The sequence below is a fragment of the Benincasa hispida genome, chromosome 4 (assembly GCF_027475165.1).
Source record: "Benincasa hispida cultivar pf3 chromosome 4, pf3_genome.v1.1, whole genome shotgun sequence".
In the NCBI taxonomy this organism is placed as follows: Eukaryota; Viridiplantae; Streptophyta; class Magnoliopsida; order Cucurbitales; family Cucurbitaceae; genus Benincasa; species Benincasa hispida.
In genome coordinates, this window is record NC_143481.1 from 6,878,955 (window position 1) to 6,902,831 (window position 23,877).

The 23,877-nt window shown below is 32.2% G+C and overlaps 1 protein-coding gene across 1 annotated transcript; it reads right to left on the reverse strand.

Moving 5' to 3' along the window:
* Nucleotides 1-3,279: 3,279 nt before the first annotated feature.
* LOC120074943 (wall-associated receptor kinase-like 14) lies at nucleotides 3,280-22,276 on the reverse strand. Its single transcript, XM_039028052.2, has 2 exons — nucleotides 21,321-22,276; nucleotides 3,280-4,709 (listed from the first exon to the last, which is right to left on the reverse strand). Exons 1-2 carry the CDS (start codon nucleotides 22,066-22,068, stop codon nucleotides 3,421-3,423), a joined length of 2,037 nt encoding a protein of 678 aa, XP_038883980.2. The 5' UTR covers nucleotides 22,069-22,276; the 3' UTR covers nucleotides 3,280-3,420.
* Nucleotides 22,277-23,877: the final 1,601 nt, after the last annotated feature.

The window sequence follows — 23,877 nt, forward strand, 5'->3', positions numbered from 1 at the left end:
ATGACTTAACATGACGTTATTGTTGGGTTTTATGTCATAAAACTCGCAGTTTGTAAAATGATAAACATTTTCTATAATCAAGATACTCATTATTGATTTCATAAATTGTATGGAAGTCTAAATCCAATAAATTAAGATCCGTGACTATTGCATGAGTACTTGAACTTTATGTGGAGACATAAGAATGGATCAGGTTCGAGTAAATAGTCAAAATGATTTATGGTACATGAATAAGGTTGGGTACCTTATTCTGGTAACATCATTGGATACGACTTACTCTTTAGTTGTTACAAAGAGTTGTAAAGTGCTACATACGATGTCATCCTAAATCGTACATGTTATGACATGAGGAGTGGGAATGTCCTATGCAATGAGTTTACATAAGATCGAACTAAGAAATAAGTCACTTTTACTTTATAACACTGTTTACTGTATAAGATTGACTATTTCACCTATATGACCTAGGCAACTCGATCTTAATCCCGAGTTAACTATGAACTCCTGTTTATTCGGGATTACCCTTAGATTTGCATAGGTGAGGATTGACTCAACAACACCGACTCAATAAGACTCTCATTTTAGGGGTAAGACTTAATAGATAGTTGGGGACATAGGGTGCAAAATGAAGTTCACGCCTACCCGATTTAGGGATAGGAGAAAGGTTGTTCTCTCAAGTACTGAATCCAGGTCTTGAACAAGGGACCTCACCCTCTCACTGGGTCAAGAGATTTTGGTTTAGTGATTGGTCACAAATCAGTTGTTCATTAGAGGATCAGTAGAGATTTAAGGAATAAGACGTAATATCAGGGGTAAAACAGATATTTGACCCAACCGTTATTACGAACAACCTGTGAAGGGTTGAATTGCTGATTATGGTTAAATCATGTGGACATAATATATCTACAGTGAGGGGAGTGCAACTATGTGCTTTAGTAGAGTGACCAATTAGTTAACGAATGAGAATTAATTTGGTCTAATGAGTTTAACCAATTGATCTCCGATCGTTGGAACCCATGATTTCTAGGTCCGCGAGGTTCCCTACTAACTCGTAACAGACTAGCTCTAGAATAGCGTGATAAGTTAATTTGAAACGTTCAAATTAGAATTAAGGGAATTAGTAATTATATGAGATATAATTACGTATGTAATTTGAGAATTAAACGGAATAGGAGAATTTATATTTAAATATATAAAGTGGATGTGTGTAAAAATTAATTTATTATTTGATATTAAATTAATTAAGTTTTATTTAAAAATTAATTTGTGGAATTAATTTTATTTTTCAGTTTTTAAAATCAAAATGGATTTTAAAATCAAGTTTTGATTTTTGAGATAAAATTGAAAAATTGAAAAACAAAACACTAAAATGGAAAATACATGTTTTCCATTATCCATTTTTTTACTTGATTACACGAAAACCATCATCTTTGTCTTGTCTTACTCTAAGCATGAGCTACAACTCATATAACTCTCTCTCTTGCATGTTGATTTGCAATATAATGAAGAGTTTGGATAAATTTCGAGCATGCAATCAAGAGAGAATTTTAGAGAAAATTCGGATTGAAAAAAGGGTTCTTCAACAAGATTGCTGCTGTGAGCTATTCTCCTTCATCCTTTGATTCAAGCTTGTTTTGAGTCCCACAACTCAATCTAGAGCACCAAGATAATAGTGAGGAAGATCTTGAGATGGTCCGCAATAAGATTTGGAGAAGATTGCAGCTAGAGAATAAGTTTTGAAGAAGTTTTACAAGAGGTATGTCATGAAACTCACTTATTTTCTGCAAAAGTATGCTTCATATTTGATCAAAATTAAGGAATTGGAGTGCTTAAATGATCCTTGTGCTTTCGCTGTTTTATCAATAAAGATTGTTAATTTTTTTTTCAATACAACAAATATTTAAACTTCTAATATTAAGAGAATGAGTATATGACAATTATCGTTGAGCGATATTCATAATTGTGATGTTAATATTGATATAATAGGGATATGTATGAACAATATTCAAACTTTTGTTAAAATAATTTAAAATGTGGGGATGCAATGCTATAGGGAAAAAATAACTCAAAAGATTTCAAATTTAGACCGATATCTTTTCCCTACCATACAAATTCATTGGCCTAAGTACGTCCAAGTCAACAAAAAGATAATATGTCATTGTTTTCTTGATATGATAATTGTGGATGAGACATGCATCCTTTTATTAGCTTTGCGGTAAGAACCTTAATTTGAACATGCTAATAAATTCAAGATCAATAAATCATAATTCGATTTCTCAGATTGTAATAATTAAGTCTTGAATTCTGATTTAACATTACTTTTTTTAAATGTCAAGTTCTTGGTTAAACCTATGTGAAAAATTATGCTTTATTTTTTTTTAGTTCAACAACCTGTAAAGTTAGAGATTTGAACTTTTAACTTTTTAATCGATGAGATATGTCATATGTTAGTTGAACTATGCTATTGTTGATGTATTTTAAAAAATTATCCCTAAACTTTACTAGATGTGCTTCTAAATTTTCAAAATTTATAGACTAGCGTATTGAAATGCATAGTTATAATATTAACAAATAAAAGAAATGACAAGTGGCAACTTCATTAATTTTAGTTCAATAATTTCAGCAATCAAAGTACCACCAATATGAAAGCTTAAAGCATCGAATTAGGATTTTTAAATCTAAAGAATCTCAATCTAATTCGTCGATACTTTTGTTTAATGAGCATGTCTCACATTTAAGATAAGTATGTCTCACGTTTAATTAAAATAAAAGACTATATAATTAAAACTCTAACGAGTAATTATATCAATTTAAATATTGAATGCATCAGTTTACATCCTCAACCAATATTATTTGAAACTTATAATTTGATTTAATTAAACTCTTAAATTTTTATAAGTCAATATTTAGGTCCTTGATTACGATTACCAATGCAAATCATTCATATCTTAATTTTCAATCATGTGTAGGTTTCTTCAAATGCTGATCTTATAAAATGGACAATTAGATTAAATGTATGGACCAACTTCAAAGGAAATTATGACCAAGAATCTAAATTTATTATTTAATGAAATTTTGAGTTTAATTGATACGGTTATAAGTTGCACACGAGATTTTCCTAAACGAAACATAATAAAGGATATAAATTGATATACTTATAAATCATCATATGCTTTTCAATTTCAATTTTAATGTAACTTTAATCTCAATATTATTAATTCACGATTCTAAATTACAGGCTAAATAATTGTCGTTGGTGCATATATGTTAGTAGATGGAACATCGTTACCAATTTTAGGAGTTTAATTTTGATTAAATCATTTCTTAACAAAGTACATTAACTTCAAATTTATTTTTCCCTTTTGAAAAATACACAAAAAAAAAAGTCACCCCAAATGGAAAAAAAAATCAAAATTGGGATCATCACAAAAGGACATTATTTAGCAAACTACTGGATGACGGCGAGCTCTGTTCACTCCGCCATGAATCTTCAACAGAGCCTCTTGAAAAGTAATCCCCTCCTCCATGGCTAGATTTTGAGCTCCCAATTTCAACTACTAATTCCATTTCCTTACACTTCAATCCCCCTTCTTCCCACTTGCTCCGTCGGATCTCCTCCAGCTCCGCCGCTACCTCCACCATTGACGGCCTCACATCCCTTTGAAACGCCAAGCATCTGAACGCCACCTCCCCCACCTTCTCCACCGACGAAATCCCCCATTCATCTCCCTCCATCTCCATCAATGGGTCCACAATTTCACTCAGCCGCCCATTCCCAATTCGATCGGCGGCCAGCGTAGCCAAATTTACCTCGTCTTTCGGCCGGCAGAAATCCACCACTTTCATGGCGGTGATCAATTCCACAAGGACCACGCCGAAGCTGTACACGTCGCTCTTGTCGGAGAGATGAAAATCTTGATGGTATTGCGGATCGAGATACCCCGGTGTCCCTTGAGGAGCTGTCGAGATATGGGAAATTTCGGCCATACCCAATCTTGAAAGCCCGAAATCCGCTACTTTCGATTTGAGATTCTGATCGAGTAGTATGTTGCTGGATTTGATGTCTCTGTGGAAGATCGGAGGGTTAATTGCAGAATGTAGATGGGCAATTGCGTTAGCGGTTTCGACGGCGATGTTGAGGCGGACGAGCCAGGGGAGGCCGGTGCCTCTCTGTTTCTGTAAATGTTGAGACAGAGTGCCGTTGGGCATGAATTCGTAGACGAGGATTTGGTCGCCGGATTCCATGGAGCAGCCGAGGAGACGAACGAGGTTAGGGTGGCTGACGGAGGAGATGAGATTGATTTCGTTAAGAACTTGTTGAATGGTGTCGGGGTCTCGATTTTTAAGGCGTTTGATTGCGACCCATTCGCCGTTGCGTAATTTTGCGGCGTAGACGGTGGCGTATGCGCCGGTACCGAGGCGGTGATCGTCGGAGAAGTTGTGGGTGGCTTTTTGGATCTCTTTGTAGGTGTAGAGGTGGATAGTGGATTTTCCGGCGCCAGCGGTGGCTTCCGAGAGGCGGCGTTTGGTGATTTTGTTGAGGTGTATAGATTTGAGATTGGAACGACGGCGGATAAAGCAGCAGAATAAACCGAGAGAAAGTAGTACGGCGGCTCCGCCGATCACGGTTCCGATGAGGATGGCGGTTCTTGTGGCTGTTGTTGATGTTCCGCATTCGCCGATAACGTACTTGGTGGTGTAGCAATTTGAAGCTGAGTTGAGGAAGAAGATAAAGAGCTTAATTAATAATATTACAAGAACATCAAAACTCATTATTCAAATGTGATTAAATATCAAAAGAAATAATAGTGACATCCATTTGATTCAATTGTTTATAGTATAACAATTAGCGAAATCAGAAAATGAAATTCAGTACTCGTTACTTAATCTTTGATTTAAATAATTTCAATATTCTTTAAAAGGCTATAATATCATCGTTAAAACTTATTTGAAAAGAAATTGGAGACCTACAGATGACATGATACTCACTTAAAATGAAAATTTGGATGACATTTTCTTTCCAAATTTTCATCACAACATAAAGCTTCAACCCCAATTTCCATCCCACAATCAAACAAATTTCTATTCTAAGGATAAATTTGAAACACTGGTGAAAAATAGGTTTAAATACTGATTTGGTTCTTGTAATTTTTATTTTTGTTTATTCGGGTTATTCTACTTTTAAAATGATCATTTTGGTCTCTATATTTTCAATTTGATTCATTTTGATCCATATAAAAATATTCAATTTGGTCCTTGTAATTTCAATTTTAATTCATTTTGGTCCTTGAACTTAAGAAAAAGGCCATTTTTATCCATTAATAGTGAAAATGAAGGGACCAAAATGCTAACTTTTTAAAAATATAAGGATCAAAATTAACAAAAGTTAAAAGTACAAGGACCATAATGAATTTTTTTAAAGTATAGAGACCAGAATGAACCAAAGTTAAAAGTATAGGGATCAAAATATTGAAATTGGTAAGGCCAAAATGAACAAAAATTAAAAGTATAAGGATTAAAGTAGTATTTAAACTAAAAAAAAAAAACAATATTTTGAAACAAATAGTAAGTTGGGCATTTTTTTTATATAACAACATTAATAATAAAGAGATGACTTAGTTGCAAGTTCTTTCATTTTAGTCAAAAATTAAAATTTAAAGTACGTTTGGGGCAATGAATTGGTTATTATAGTTGAGTTATAATAATTTGTGTTTGAAATATAGATTATGTTAGTTTAGATTATAATAATATGTATTTGAGGTGTAAACTACATTAGTTTTGACAAGGAAATAGTAAACACTATAGCAAATAACAAAAAAAATTATGAATGTAAAATAGTAAAAAAAATGTAGCAAATAATACAATAACAAATGAGAGTTACGAAATAGTGTTAACTGTAGCTAATTGGAGATTATAAAATAGTATTTACTATAGTAACAAATAGATATTATAGTATTAGAATAGTCCTTATCCTAAACATTCTCTTAAATCTCTTAAAATAAATATATAATGTCTTAATAGATTAAATTGCATTGATGCGGTTTTTTCCCAACATTGAGATTTTTATATAGCTTCATTTCTTGAAATGAGGAAGAAATATATCTACACAACTAAAGTAAATGTTGAATGATGACAAAAGAGATAATTTACATAGTAGGTTAAATAGATGTTTCCACTTTCCCCTTCCTAATAAGGAACTTTAAAAAAATAAAAAATCCTTGCACAGTCCATTTTATATCCAATAGAAAGAAATTACATGTGGGAGCAAGGAATCTATCTACAATCCTAAAGATGATATCTCTTTTTATTAACAATTAAAGATAACCCACTTATTTTTTGTCAAAAAAAAAAAAAAAAAATGAAAAGATAAATCACTTATTTAGAAAATGAGATAAATATGATAAAAAAATTTTGGAGAAGAAAATAAGCCACTTAAAGATTTGGAAAAATGAAATGTCAGGTAAGGTTTTGCTAAAAAATAAGGATGGAAATTGAAATTTATGAAAAATGAGAAAAACTAAAATAGCATAAATATCACGAGGACTAATCATTGATGAAAGTATAAATGCACTTAGCAAGGCAAATCAAATACTAAGAATTTGCCATATACTCTAAAATTTATATTTTTTTTCCGTTTTAAAACTATCTTTAGACTAAAATCTTCTAAAATTTAAAATAAATAATAAAATCTTAAATGTTGTAGTAAAGAATGACGATTCAAATTTTTGTTTTAGATTACTGTTACATCATTTGAAGTCTCGATCTTATGTAATTTCTACACCAATATAATAATTTCAAAAGGTTTTCAAAATCCTGAAAAGATAATAATTTTTGAAGTAATAGACAAAAGTTGAAAATTTAAGACTAAATTTATGATCATAGAATCTCAAAAAAAAAAAAAAAAAAAAACATGGAATAGGGAAATGGGAGATTGATAGATTGATGAGGATGGGTCCTTATATTTGATTAGTGTCCACAATCCACACTCCAAAACCTTATAGGATACTTAGAAAAGAAAATGTGATTGAAGATTGGATGATATTAAAGGTAGTGTCATTTTTGGGGTAATGGGCCATTAATAAGCTGATGGGTGATTTGATGTGATAGGATAGAGTGGCCCAAAATGGGGCCTCCAACACCCCATGCTTTTCTTGGGATGCTGTCCTAAATCACTGTCAATACCAAAAAAACATACAAACTCATTTGCCAACAACACTCATCTTCCACTTATAAACTTCAAGAAGAAAATATCTATTACTACGTTACGTTAGACATATTTAAATAATAATATGTTTAATTAAAGTATGAACTATGTATGTGGATTAATAATTTATCACATTGGATTATTTTATTGGATTGGGTTCTATTATGTGATCTAATTAATTAAGACCCTAGATTCCTAATATGGACTTAATGGGTATAAGCTCATTCCTAGTTAATTAGGGTTTAATAGGAATCCTAAAACCTTAGGGCTATGGTCCTCAATATACCAAAACAATAAGCACTCAGTCTTTCTTGAATCTCATCTAGAGAGAGATCCTAGGGCATTCAGAGTTTTGGTTGAGGAAGACCATAGCCATCCAAATCCCATCTAGAGAGAGATCCCAGGGCATTCGGGGTTTTGGTTGAAGAAGATCATAGCCATCTATAATCATCTTGAAGCTATCATCAATTTTGTAATGGAATCCGATATGTTATTCTTGACAATTTGACATGAATGATCGTAGGGTTTATTTATTCAATATAGATATAAAGAATTTATGCTAACAAGTGGTATTGAATTTCATGTTGGATTGTTAGTTTATGCATTTTCCAATGGCATTGTTGATTAAATTTTGGTTTCGGTAAATAATTTAAAGAATTTTTTTAAAAAAATGGTCGGCTTACTATAGCAGCGTTGTAAACTCATTGACGGTAGGATGGAAATCTCGGCAGTCATTTTTTTCTTTGGCAATATGTGTTATTACAACCAGTATTCTTGTCTGTGCTATTTGGCATATCCATCACCGATTATGAATGATATGCTAGTGGGGGATTAAAGTGATTTTTTTTTATTGATTATTTTGATTGAACGTGGTTTCCTAAAGTTTTAATTTTTTAGGGAAAAAAAAACCTTAGTTCTATTATTGTCAAAATTAAGGATGTTCAGTTTAACATTCTTGACAAAAGTCCACCAATGTGATGAAGTCCACTGGAAAAAAGTTAAAGACCGATTGAAGGAGTTAGGTCTTTAGTTGCTGCAAGTTTTACCCATCAAGACTTTTGGTTAATGACTGATTGGAGTTGTCGTTGGGTGAAGGTATTGGTTAATTACCGATTAAAGTCTTGCCGGCGGTTCTTGGTTTTAATTATCAGTTTTTTTCTTTAATTCTTAATGGATGACTTTATGAGTTCAATTTTAAATTTGATTAATAATGGAAAAGTTAATGTTGTCACTGTTTTTTTTCTTTTTTTTTTTTTGAAACTCATATTCATCAATTAAGTATTAACATAACATTTTAGTTAAAAAAAAAGGGATTAAATTTAGTGAATTTATTTTTTAGTAGTTTGATAACATTGAATTTGTCAACTATTTGGATTAATTGTTGATTGAACTTCTTGCCCGCGTTTCTAAGTTTTATTGATTAATAACTTGGTGAAATTCTTGAAAAGGGTTCTTAGTTCTTGATTGATAAGTTTGTAAATTAAAATCTACAATTTGATTGTTTTTTACTTTAATTGTATTATGTGTATGCAATTATTAAGTGAATTTTCTAAAAGACTATTTTGTGTTCTTCCTCCTTTATTTTTGTACAATAATATTATAATATTATTGTATCTTATATTTTAGATTGAATTGGTCAAAAATAATATGTTACCAAAGTAGCCTCTATTATCTAGATCGTTTTAATTATGAAATATAAGATGTGCATATTCATGAATTTATGCGGATAATTATCGGCCCAAAGGAAGATAATTATTTGGCCAAATTTTGGGTATGCATGTGGTAATGAGTATGTGACAATTATAAGGATTGCTCATGTGAAAAGTAGTAGGTCCAAAGAAAGACTATTTTTTTTTTTTTTTTTTTTACAGAGTTAATTGTCAGTACTTTGATTACTACGTTGAGAGTACCATTTACAGTTGGTATTTTTTACCTAAAGACTAGACATCAATGTTGTGCTAGGTATCTTGTTAAAGGGGCCCACCACATATGTGAAATTATTTTGTTATGTTTTAATTATGAGCATATGTTTTGTTGTTTATTGTTTCAGTTGGTCTTACTAAAATATCTGAAAATCTAAGTTCAATCCCTAAGTTGAATGGATCGAACTTCAAGATTTGGAAAGAAAGCCTAGAGATACTTCTTGGGTGTATAGATTTGGACCTTGCATTAAGGACCGATAAACCTACTTCTACTGAGGAACAGCCAAATACGGCTAATATAGAGAAGTGGGAACGGTCAAATCGCATGTGTTTGATGATCATTAGGCACTCCATTCCGGAGACTTTTCGGGGCTCTATCACAGAAAGTGAAAATGTCAATAAGTTCCTTGCTCAAATTGAGAAATATTTTGCTAAAAATGAGAAAGGGGAAGCGAGTAGTCTTTTGACTTCTTTAACTTCTATGAGGTATAAGGGCAATAGAAACATAAGGGAGTACATTATGGAAATGTCCAATCTCACAGGTAAATTAAAGGCACTTGATATCAAGATAAATGAAAATTTACTCGTGCATCTGGTACTTATCTCTCTTCCTATACAATTCACTCAGTTTAAGATAAGCTATAATACTCAGAAGGATAAATGGAGTATTAATGAGCTTATCTCACAATGTGTGTAAGAAGTAGATAGGATTAAGAGAGAAAGGACAGAAAGTGCTCATTTGGCAATAGGCTCTCATGATAAGAAGAAAAGGAGAATTGTGAATGTTGCAGAAGGGAGATCTCAACAGAATAAAAACAAGAAACAAGCTAATGAAAACCCTTGTCTTTTCTGCAAAAAGAAAGGTCACTTCAAGAAAGATTGTCCCAAGTATGCCAAGTGGCGTGTAAAGAAGGGTAAACTTCTTACTTTGGTTTATTCTGAAGTTAATTTAGCTTCTGTACCTACAGATACTTGGTGGGTAGATTCTGGTGCTACTACTCACATAAGTATATCAATGCAGGGTTGCCTGTGGAGCCGGCCGCCAAGTGATGCTGAAAGATTCATCTATGTGGGCGATGACAAAGCAGTTCAGTTGAAGCTATTGGAAATTTTAGATTACTTTTAAAAACTGGTTGTTATTTGGATCTGAATGAGACTTTTGTTGTACCGTCATTTAGACGGAATTTAGTTTCTATTTCAGTTTGGACAAATTTGGTTTTTCTTGTTCTTTTGGAAATAATAAAGTTAGTCTTTTTCAAGATTCTAAGCTTATTGGTACCGGTTCTTTAATGATAATCTATATATGCTTGATTCTTTTGCTTCATTTAACAAGATCCTGTTATCTAATTCATGTGGTACAAAGTGTAAATTAAATGAGAATTCTGCTATGTTATGGCACGACTATTCAAGATATGGGTACCTATATTTAATTCATGAGAAGTCTCAATCCTTGGACGTTTTCAAGTCTTTCAAAGCTGAAGTTGAACTTCAAAATTAAGGCTGTCAAATCTGATCGTGGTGGTGAATATTACGGTAGATATGATGGATCAGGTGAACAACGTCTAGGGTTCCTTTGCCAAATACCTAAAGGAATGTGGAATCGTCCCATAGTACACTATGTCGGGCAAATCCAGCATGAATGGTGTAGCAGAAAGGTGAAATAGAACACTTAAAGGATATGGTAAGAAGTATGATTAGTCATTTTTCTCTACCAGAATCCCTATGGGGTGAGGCACTAAAGACTGCAACATATATCCTTAATAGGGTACCTAGTAAAGCAATAGCCAAAACCCTTATGAGTTGTGGACAGGAAAGAAGCCTAGTATTAGGCATCTTCACATATGGGGTTGTCCAGCTGAGGCTAGGCCTTATAGGCCTAATGAAAGAAAATTAGACTCAAGAACTATTAGCTACTATTTTGTTGGGTATTCTGAGTACTCTCGGGGTTTCAAGTTTTATGATCCCACTTCTAGATCATTGTTTGAGACAGGAAATACTAGATTCCTTGAGGATGTTGAGTTTGGGGGGAGGGGGAAGATAACATAAGGAAAGTTGTCTTTGAAGAGGAATTGGTTTCTTTTCCTCATGTGATTATAAATGATGTTCAGGCTCCAATTCCTGACTTCATTATTGAACCAATTATAGAACAAGACAACATTGAAGTCCCCGTTGTTGAACCTGAAGTTCAAACTCAACAACCTTAAGAAGTGCCACTAAGAAGATCTACTAGAGAGAGAAGAAGTGCAATTCCAGATGATTATATTGTGTTTCTTCAAGAACATCAGGATGATGTGGGCGTAATGGAAGATGATCCAATCAACTTCCAACAAGCTTTACAAAGTTTTAACTCTCAAAAGTGGATAAGTGCTGTGGAAGAGGAAATAAAATCCATGAAAGACAATGACGTTTGGGAACTTGTCGAACTGCCATTAGGACTGAAACCCATAGGTTGTAAATGGATATTTAAAACAAAAGGGATTCACATGGCAATATCGAAAGATATAAGGCTCGTCTTGTTGCAAAGGGTTTTACTCAAAAGGAAGGCATTGATTACAAAGAGACTTTCTCTCCGGTTTCATCGAAAGACTCTTTTAGGGTAATCATGGCACTGGTAGCTCACTTTGATTTAGAGCTACACCAGATGGATGTAAAAACTGCATTTCTCAATGGGAACATTGATGAGACGATTTATATGGTGCAACAGAAAACTTTGTGTCTGATAATTCAAAGTCTATGGTGTGCAAATTAAAGAAATCCATCTACAGGTCTCAAGCAAGCCTCTCGTCAATGGTATCACAAATTCCATGAAGTGATAACTTCATTTGGTTTTGAGGTGAACATTGTGGAAGATTGTGTATATCACAAGTTCAGTGGGAGTAAATCAATCTTTCTGGTGTTATATGTTGATGACATACTCATAGCTAGTAATGATGTAGGTTTATTGCATGACACTAAGAGATTTCTCAAAAGAAATTTTGAGATGAAGGATCTTGGTGATGCTTCTTTTGTATTAGGAATTGAAATACTGCGAGATCGTTCTCAAGGTATTTTGAGATTGTCACAAAAGAACTACATTGAAAAGATCTTGAGTAGATTTGGCATGAAAGACTGTGTGCCGGGAGATACCCCGATCGCTAAAGGTGATAAATTTCATTTAGGTTAATGCCCCAAGACCACACTCGAGACTAAGGAGATGCAGAAGGTTCCCTATGCATCGGCCATTGGAAGTCTAATGTATGCTCAAGTATGTACGCGTCCAGATATTGCGTTCATAGTTGGAGTGTTAGAAGATATTTGAGTAACCGGGGGATGGATCATTGGAAAGCAGCCAAATGGGTTATGAGGTATTTACAGAGAACAAAAGATTATATGCTCACTTATCGGAGATCAGAAGTTTTGGAGATCATTGGGTATTCTGATTCTGATTATGCTAGATGTCAAGACACTTTGCGATCCACTTCAGGCTATATCTTCATGTTGGCTGGAGGAGCTGTATCCTGGAAAAGTGTTAAACAAACACTTATGGCTTCTTCTACCATGGCTGTGGAGTTTATAGCATGTTATGAGGCATCCAATCATGGAATATGGTTGCGAAATTTTGTCACTGGGCTGCGGATAGTGGTTGGCATAGAAAGACCACTAAAATTATTTTGTGACAATAAGTCGGTTGTGATGTATTCCAAAAACAATAGAAGCAATATGAAGTCAAAGCATGTAGACGTGAAGTTTCTGGTTGTTAAAGAAAGAGTTCAGAATGGTAAAATTTCGATAGAACACATAGGAACAAACTCTATGGTGGCAGATCCATTGACTAAAGGTTTACCACCTAAAGTTTTTCATGAGCATGTTGCTCACATAGGTGTTAGTCACTTTTCTGATTCCATGGTTTAGTGGGAGTTTGTTATTGAGGATGTTCTTTGACCTTATTTTGTTTATTTTCTATATAGAATAAAGTTGATGGTTTATGTTTTATTATCTGAACTTGTTTATCATGCATGCAGTTTCGCATAAAGTTTTTTTTTTTTTTAGAATGATCTCATTAAGGAATTTGGACCAGTTGGAAACAGGCATGATCCAGATCACTTTGCATGTAGTTTCCATGCTATCCATCCATACTTGATCTATGTCATTGAATGTATTGGAATTGGTGATCAAGGAAGGTTTAGTTACAAGGGTAGTGACGAAAGCCACCTTGATTCCATGTTAATACAGGAGATGGACCCGATTGAATTAAAGGAGAATTCTATTATTGAAATAACCTCTTTATGCGCGCTTAAGATTTATGTGATTTAATTATATTAGGTACATAGACATAGCCCAAGTGGGAGATTGTTAGACATATTTAATAGCACAAGTGGGAGATTGTTAGACATATTTAAATAATAATATGTTTAATTAAAGTATGGGTTATGTATGTAGATTAATAATTTATCACATTAGGTTATTTTATTAGGTTGGGCCCTATTATGTGATCTAATTAATTAAGGCCCTAGCCCTAGATTCCTAATTGAGTATGGACTTAATGGTAGAAGCTCATTCCTAGTTAATTAGGGTTTAATGGGAACCCTAATTGAACTAGTATATAAAGAGACCTTAGGGCTATGATCCCCAATATACCAAAACAATAAGCACTCAGTCTTTCTTGAATCTCATCTAGAGAGAGATCTCACTAAGGGCATTCAGAGTTTTGGTTGAGGAAGATCATAGTTATCCATCATCATCTTGAAGCTATCATCAATTTTGCATTGGAATCTGGTATGTTATTCTTGACAATTTGACATGAATGATCCTAGAGTTTATCTATTCAATATAGATATAAAGAATTTATGCCAACACATTAATATAGAAAAATTTTCATATCTAGTATGGTGTGGAACTTATACATTAATATGGTAGTACTCATAATGTTCGCTAAAATTTTACTATAAGTAGAAACTGTTGTTTTAGTTTTCGTACTTCTTCCTTTTATTCATATTGTTTTTTATATGTTGAAACGTTGATTTCGATTTGTATACTTTTGTGATATCGATGGTTCTCTTGTAAAAATGTTTGTTTTGATATTTTTACTTTTAAACTATGGCTCAAAAACTCTTTAAATTTGAATATAATTTCAATTTTTAACTTGAGCATTTTATCTTAATTTTTTTTTTTAAAAAAATTAGATTAAATAAAGTTTTAAATCCAAAATGAGCATAACTCAACTAGTATGCAATATGTATGTTACTGATCATGAAGCCTGTGGTTCGAATCTCTCATCCCCTTTATATTAAACAAAATGAGTTGTTTTTAAATATAGAAAAATGTATTACAAACATAGTAAAATATCATTGTCTATATGATAAATATCTAGCCGTATATGATATTTTGCTATATTGAAAAATATTTTCTGTAATTTTGTCATTTAAAATAATTACCTAAATAAAAGTGATGTTTTAAAATGGATGAATATAAGAAGAGAAAATTAAATGTAAAACTAAAAAAAAAAAAAACAATAGTAACAGAAAAAAAATCCTAGCAAAAAAAAGGGCAAACAAAACGAAGGAGACGGCAACAAAGAAAAAAAAAAAATAGTGCTACTATTTTACATTATTCTTTTTACTCCATATTTGACACATTATTAGATAATATAATATTATACTTCATGAATATTTTGTTTTTATGTAAAAGATAAATAAAACGAGTAGAAATATAGTAGAAATTTTCCAGAGGAAAATTAGGTAGCAAAAAGCTAATTAAACAAATAAAAACCTATAAGCTGCTGTTTGATAGGCCAATTCTTTTAAGGTTGGAATGGCGCAAAATTTGTTATATAGCTTTATCATTCACCATTGCCCATATAGTTAATATTACTATCTTGGAGGTTAATTTGGCATACACCTTTTGCTTGGTTGAATTTAAGTTAATAGTAATACACTACAGAGTTTTCCACTTATATACAGGATTTTGATTAATGTTTTCTTGCTATGTTTGTTATAAGATTTCTAAGTTATGTTAAAAACTTTAACAATGACATCCACAACAAAGAAGTAATTTTGCTAATCAAGTCTACCTATCTAATCATGTTCTCTTTTGACTTCTTCAACCTACTTCTCCAACTTGAAACAAACATATATAAAACATTCATGGTATTTGCTTTTTTTAGTGGAGTGTAAACTACAAATATATTTTTGAATTTTATCTTTCAATTTTATCTTTCAGCTTTAAAAGTATCTATACTCTTGCCATAATTATAATATTACTCATGGACTTTCATAAATATTTAAAACTTCAAATAGAATTTGTCAGAGTGTTGGTGTTGGGATCAAAAAAGCGTGTCCCAAGTCCCAATTTTCTTTTCTTCTACCAAACCTTGTTACTAAGTTTTAGAGGCGTCCAAATGACACGGTAACCTGAATAACCTAGATTATCCAACCCACATTGTAAGGATTGGGTTGGGTTGGGTTAAATTTTTTCTGTTTTTGTTGGATTGGGTTGGATCTTGGGTTGGCTAAAAATACATTCGGGTTGACCCAACATGTAAACCCTTAAACTTGCTTTATTAATTAATTATGCTTAAGTCCTCCTAATTATGTGTTAACCTTTTGGAAGCATGAATTTATGGTGTTTATATCAGTTTAAATAATATGGAGAGTATAATAAGTGTGCACTTACAGGTTAAGAAGAAGGAAAACATTTCTAAGTATTGGAATGTGATGCTCTTAGGTACCTAGAGGATAGGAAAAATATGCTAAGTGTGGAATGTTAAGCTCTCGAGTGAAGTAGAGATGAGTTAACACTTAGAGGAAAGTAGAGACTATTATGCGATAGAGTTACGACACGCCACGAGGCCAGAATTCCAAGAAGGGGACATTATGGCTAAGTATAGCTATGTGGTATAAGGGAAGTATGCAACCAATCTTGTATACAAATGGTGAAGTCTAAGTTGGCAAACGAGGCGATAGTGGATCAATGCGTCGAAGATGGTATTCAGAAGATGTGATGGTGAACGGAAGTACGTGATGACCAAGAAAGAGCTTAAGTGACCGCAAGTCCATGCGATGAAGTTAAGCTGAAGAGTTCAGCTTAATCCGTTAACAAGTGGGCTACGTGGTAGTCTTAGAAACATTAATTGTGATTAGCATTTTAGGTAGCATTTAATTAAGTTAGATCATTTATGCAAGCCTAAACATAAATAGGTCTTGTAAAGAAAAAATTGTTTTGTCAATTTTTTTTTTTTAATGGAAGTGTTGAAGAACCTTCAGACAAGCTTGAGAGAGAGAGTTGAGCGTTTCCAATCGATCCAAAGGAAGTTGACGCTCAAATTCTAAGGTATGCGAGAGTTAAGATGTTTATGAGTAAATTCATTAAAGAAAATCTAGTTAGTCAATGGTTGGAAATAGAGTTATGGAATCTAAAAGATTGAAATATGAAAGATATTATGGATGAATAAGCACACAGCTACATCTAGAGAATAAGCAAGCAGCTGCATCTGAAGAATAAGTAAGCAGCTGGCCAATTGATGATATACAATGATGCACATAAGCATTGACAATGTGCACGAGGCCCATTGAGTGTCGCATAGTGTATGCTCATCGCATAGGCTAATATGGGTATTCGAGTGCCTACCCGAGCACCGTGAGAGAGGATTACCATTTTCTAGCCAAGTCATAAGGTACACACTTTAAAGTTCATTGAAGAACCCTTGGGCAAGCTTGGGAGAGAGAGTTGAGGGTTTCCAGTCGATCCAAAGGAAGTTGACGCTCAAATTTAAGGTATATGAGAGTTAAGATGTTTATGAGCAAATTCATAAAAAGAAATCTAGTTAGTTAATGGTTGGAATTAGAGTTATGGAATCTGGAAGATTGAAATCTGAAGTGATATTATGGATGAATAAGCATGCAACTGCATTTAAAGAATAAACATGCAGTTGGCCAGCCGATGATATGCCATGATGCGCATAAGCATTAACAATGTACACGAGGTGCATTGAGTGCGTCGTAGAGTGGACGCTCATCGTATAGGCTAAGAAGGGTGTTCCAGTGCCTACCTGAGCACCGTGTGAGAGGGTTGCCATTTTCCACCCAAGTGATAAGGTAAAATGGCTAAGTGTAATTGATGCGATGGGATGGGTTAGGATACGATGAACTTAGTCACGATGAGATGAAGTTACTAGTATACAATGAAGTTAAATTTATGCGTTAAGCTCGAAAGGAGCTAATTATATTGATCAAGGGACCTTTCCTTATTTCAGGACAGATGCGAATAGGAGAAACTTATAGACCCTTGGATAAGTAGCTTAAGACAGTAGGTGACAAGTTTTGATAAATATTTTCTAATGATCAATTTGCGTATGATTTCCAACGCATAATCAATTCAACATGCAGTTTTAAGACCATGATTTCTATGACACATGCTTTACTCATCTGTTGGACGCATGACCCATATTTCCAAATAAATGAAATTTCATATGTGAATTTAGCATGCGATTTCAATGAGATTATGCCTATGGTTTATACTTAATATTTACAAGGCCCTATGCGATGACATGAATATATAAAGTATGGTTAACTTAAATGAGTATTTTGTATTTTATATTTATAACATGTTTTAAATGTTTAAATGCCTTGTATAAACCCTACTTCAATGTTGGTACTGAAGACATGGTAAGGTACCCATATTTCGTTAGGGATCCTCGACACTAAAAGTATTGTAAGGTGATTAGGACCCAATCCAGCTTTATGTGCACGTATTGTTGACATCGATGAGGTCGATCAAAAAGACTCTCTCATATGTTCACATAGAGGAGTAGAGGTGCTTTACAAGAATGGTAATGAGCTTTATTTCAGGATTTAACATATGATATGTTTCCATGTTTCCAGTTTTATTTCTCAACCCTAAAAGTGATTTTGTAAATGTTTTATGTGAAATCATATCTATGTTATTTATGTTGAAGTATGTTTTATTTTAAATAGTCACTCACTAGGCATTTTAAGCTCATTCTTTTAAATGTTTTTTCCTTCCTAGATAGCGCTCGACGTCTCGAAGCCGAGTAGATCTGCCAATCAGTCATTATCAGAATTCTCCACAATTTAATCCTGTAATCATGTTTTAAATTCTAATTTTGTTTGTACACGTCTTGGGTTTTGGGGCAGAGTTTTGGAGTCAAAAGTTGTACTTATAAATGTTTGACATCATGATGACTATAATATAATGGATGCCAATTTTCTGAATGGTAGAATCTATGTAGTTAAGAAATAATGAGATTATGTTTGTAATTGCTATAAGATTTCTTTAACTGCTATTAGGTCTACAGGTGCTAAGGATACAAATCCATAGGAACAGGTTGGACAATAGTTGTCTTAAGAGGGTTGCCAACTACTGTCTTCACATCCCTTCTCAGATTAAGATGGTAATTTGAGAGGGCATGTGACACAATCCTGATGGATTTATGAATTTTAATATTTTTCTTTTAAAATTGTTATGATATTTGTCTTGTTTAAGGTTCTGAATAAATGTCATAGATATTTGGTATTAACATTTGAATATTATGAAATTTTAATTACTAGTCATGCGTTGTAGATAAATTTATGTATTTTAAAATAATAATGAAAAAATAAATTATATCTCATCCAATCCAACCCAACCTGAAATTCAAAGGTTAGGTTGGAGACTTTACACGGGTCTTTTAGTTGCCAAACCAACCAACCCGAATTTTTCGGTTGGTACAAAAAGCATCAACACATGATACTCATATTAGGTTTATTATAAACATGTAGTGTGAACTAGATTGCTAGATTAGAAAATTTTTAAAGAAAATAAGATTTCAAAATATTAGAATTTAAAGACAAAAAATGAGATTTAAAGGACAATAGCCATTAAACTACTTTCAACTTTCTTATTATAATGTTTTTTCTTTCATGTTTAAGAGTAGGGCCAAAAGTGCATGTTTATAAATAGGTCTAAAATAATAAGTCTATGTGATATAGGAAAAACTTATAACTTTTTGATTCCTAAATTAACAAATAATTTGAAAGACTAGGCATCAACAACTCCTATGAATAGAGGCAAAAAGAGAGTGGAATTAAAACTAAGTTGATGTGAGACCTTATACAATGGGAAATCACCAACCTAATAATGAAAGAATCCTATGGTGATCCATTGGTGATTAAAGTCAATATTTGAAATGGTGCTCAAAAGAAGATAAATATAAATAGAAATGGATCATGGAGTGCACAAGTGTCATTTGTGATGTAAGAGTTGCAAGTTCTGTTTTATCATATTTGATTCATTATTGTCTAATATTATTCTTATTCTTTGGATCTTTCTTTAATTTCTTATACTAATATAATGTAAAGCCTCTTATTGAACTTTATTTCAAATGGAATCATGTTTACTCTTCTCTTTTTTCTTCTTCTTCTTTTTTTTAGTATAGTTTAATCTATTAATAATATCTTATATAAGTTAAGTACAATGGTATGTTTGGATTGACTTAAAAAAAAGTATTTATTTATTTTTTTTTATTATAAAAAAACTCATTTTTTATTTAAATACTTTTATAAAATTTGATTAAAATATACTTAAAAAACTATTTTGAGTGGTTGTAGAACATTTCAATTTCTTCCAAAATAACTTATTTTTTAAATTAAACACTTCAAAATGTAATCCAAACACACCCTAAATTGTTTCCAATTTACAAAGTAATGGTCTCTTATCATAATTTCAATTGCAAACAACCCTTTGTTTCCACACATTCGAAATTATATATGTGTATATATATTGTTTTCACTTAAAAGTATTTATCTTGATTCCTTAAAATTAGAAAATTACGTAGAGATAAAAGGAGAATCTCATCAATCTCGCTCTACCCTTACATGAATGCTAAATTTTGTTTTGTTTTTTTTTTAAATAGAAAAACTACCAAATGTCACTATTCAACCTTATGAGTACGTTCAATGTAATGATTTCATCTTAATCTTGACCAGCACTACACATTTTGTCTTAAGATTTGAGTGAGATTACACTAGGTATGGGTGTTCATAGTTTGATTTTTGTTCGATTTTTAGTTTTTGATTTTGTATATAATATATATATAATTGGTTTGGTTCGATTTTCAATTTTCAATTTTATATAATATATAATATATATTTAAAACATTTGGTTCGGTTTTGAATTCATTCAAAACCAAACTAAACCAAATCGATACTTAAGTAAAAATGGAGTTTTAAATTGGTTAGATTCAATTTTGTGAATTATTTTAGTTGGCATGTACACTCCTCTACTAAGACACTTGGCTAGGCTTGGTTGGTTGATTGGACAATCTGTTTCCTTCCCTTCCCATCTACCAAACCAATAAAATGTCTTCTCTATATTTGTTTTTTTACCTTTAATTTCTTACAAATCTTCAATTTAGTTAAATTTGTTAAATGGTAATTATCATTATTCTAACAACATATTTGGACACATCAATACTACTTAACACATGAAAATGATATTCATTCATCAATAAAGTTCAACCCCACACATTAATAAGTGTTCTTTTATTTCAAGTGACATCCAAGTAACATGCCCATATCCAAATATATAAATAAAATAATTAGTTTTCTTAAAATATATTTTATGAGGTGACTTGATAAGATTGTTTTAATACATCACGCAATTTTAATTTTAGTCATGTAGTTACAACCTATTGAATTCACCCTCATTTCTACAATATTTAGTTGAGATTATTCATGCTCACCTAATTGAGTAAGGGTCAACAATATGATTATAAAAATCAACTTAATTCTTAATGACAAAATTTTTATGATATAAAATATCAAATTAGTTGGATTAATTACTTAAAAGGACAAGTCAAATCGAAACATATGAGCGTATTGGTAATTACGAGATCTTTTGATTGAATCCCTTATTTTGATTGTACTTTTAGGGGAAAAAATACTGGAAAAAGAAAATATTAACCCACCAATTCTCCGGCAGCTAAATAATTGTAGTTAAGATCCTAAACAAGGAGTGGTTAACGCAACAACAAATTAATAATAAAGTCAACCAAAATAATCCCACCATATGAAGAAAGAAAACAATACCCCAAAATTTCTTCATCATTATCCTCAACTTTTTTGACTTTCTAAATCATCACGCGCAATCAAACAAACTAAATAATAATTATAATAATAATCACGAGAAAAAGGAAAAAAAAAAAAAAAAAAAAAAAGACTAACCTTTCCGGCAGCCGGTGCCGGCCAAATACCCATCGCCAACCAACCCTCCTCGGCAGCGGCAACGATGAGACAACATCCCATTACTCGGCGATTTAAGCTCCGTACAGTTAGCATCTTCATGGCAGGAGCGGTGGCAGCCCCCCTGCAGCCACCACCCGAGATCCACCGTTTGAATTTCCAGAGAAATTACGGCGGAGATGTTGCTGTTGAGCTCCTCCGCGGAAATCGACGACAGAAGATAATCGCAGTGGGTTCCGGTGAGGTTTTTGAAGTTCAAGAAACCAGCGGAAGCGGTGGCGTTTTGGGTATAGCAGCTTATACTAGAGCGATCCACAGAGCAATTGGGGGATTCAAATTTGGTCTGAACCATCGTCGTCGGTAAAAAGCAAGTCGAAATCGGAGACGAACAGTTCTGTAAAAGAAGGGCGTTATTGGCCGTTGGAGCGTAATGGGGGCTAAAGAATTGGCGAATTGTGTGGAACCGGCGGTTGCATTTAGCTTTGATTACGACTTTAATGTGATCGGAGTTGATAAATTCAACAGGAAATTCTCCGATCATGGCGGCGCCGTCGTGGCTGCAGTTCAGACGGATTGGGCAGCCGGCGGAGAAGCCAAATGGGTAGGGGAAATCGTAAGGGGTCTGTTTGGAATTGCAAGATTTTGAACATTTAGCCTCTGTTTCGAGTGTTGAAATTAGAACAAGAAAAAAAAGATTAGTAGAAATTAGAAATTGGGTTTTTGAGATCATAGATGGGAAAGTTTAGGAGATGAAGAAAATTTTGATGTTTGGATTAGATTTTGTGGGAAAGAGATGAATTTTGTTGGCATTTGAGAGTGTGGAGTTGAAGCAAGAGGGAAAGATTAACAAAACAGTTGGCTGTATTATCCCTTAATTGTATTTTTTTTCTTAATTTAATGAGTGAAATTTGGGTAAGAGCTTTGTCAATGATGCTTGAAAATTTAATAAAGTAGTAAATATGTTTTCTTTTATATGGATATGTCACAAAATTTATCTTCAAAATAAACTTAGGGTTTGATTGTATTGACTTTGAGAAAAAAATGTTTTTCAAAAAAATAATTTTTATTTAAATATTTTTGATAAAAATGGATTAAAATACATTTGAAAAACTATGTTGAGTAGTTACTAAACACTCAAATTTCTTCCAAAATAACTTATATGCATGTTAGTATTGGATGATGATGAACTTGGACAATGTCATCTGCTTTATATTCTCTGTCAAAATATTGAGATGATTGTTCTCATTAAGATACCATTCAAAACCATTCGGGTCAAAGAAGAAAACCCAACTTAAAAAGGTGATTTGTATGACTTTTAAAAGAATAAAAATTTTTCTACTTTAGAAAGCCTCGTACAAATTAAGGAAGAATTCAAAAAACATTTATGACATGCGTTGGAATTTTGGAGGTTTCATCAAATAAATATATGGTTTTAGTTTTTGAAAATTAAGTTTGAAGTTCCACCATATATATATTTTGAACATTATCTATTTTTTTTATGTGTTTTAAATTCAAGTGAAAATTTAAAAATTAAAAGTTTTTTTTTTTTTTTTTTTTTTTTTTTTTTTTTTGGATATGGATACTCAAATGTTTTTCTAAGAAAAATAAAACCAATATAATGAAGAAATAGTGAAAACAAAACAACATAATATTGATTTAAAAAAACAAACAAAATTGTATGTCACAAGTGGGATGATATAAGTAATAATAAAAAGCAGACCAATGCTTCTCATTTTTATGGATTTTTTTTAATATTATATTTTTAAAAACTAATTAGAAAAATATAGTGATTTCAAAATTATTTATAAAAATAAAATAAATTCAACTTGCGAGCTTCTCTAGTTTTGTTTTAAATTTTTAGGGGCTGTTTGGGGTAATAAGATGAGTGGAATTCCGATCTCTAGGGTGTTCTGATGTGTTTGTTTGGGTGCAGAGTTGTGTTGTCTGAGTTTATATGTCTGTGTTTGGGTGTGCAAAATTTTTATGTTCATATGTCTGTATTTGGATGTGCAGAGTTTGTATGTCAGTGCTATTTGGTTTAGTTTTTCGTACTATAAAATAATTTGCTTGTATGAACACTATTTTTTTTAATCTTATAATTCAATTATTGTATCCATCCTATTTGGAACAAGACACTGATTGGCTTTTATTTATTTATTTATTTTTATTCTTTCCAATCTCAAGATATGGTATACAATTTAATTTTGCATTACCATTCCAAACTTCTCATTAAAGAAAGCCAAATGATTTTATAAAATAGTGTTAAATTAAATCGGATATGAAATTCATTAAATTCATTCCACTAATAAAAAAAATTTAGACCAGATATGAAATTCATTAAGTTCATTCCCCTCAACAGATTTTACATAATTTGATGGCCTTATACATGACCATTTTACAACTTGCTTAAAAAAAATTTGCATCTATATCTAAGGGCCACATGTACAGGCCATTCGTACATGTCACAAAATATCAACAAATATATGATACCTATGCAATAAGGGACTAGGGAAAGTTACAAAAAATAATAACAAAGCAA

Coding starts and splice junctions, on each gene's coding strand:
- LOC120074943 (XM_039028052.2), bottom strand. CDS start 22,068: ATGATCTCAAAAACCCAATTTCTAATTTCTACTAATCTTTTTTTTCTT. Junction 4,710..21,320: donor CGGCACCGGCTGCCGGAAAG/GTTAGTCTTTTT, acceptor TCCTCAACTCAG/CTTCAAATTGCTACACCACC.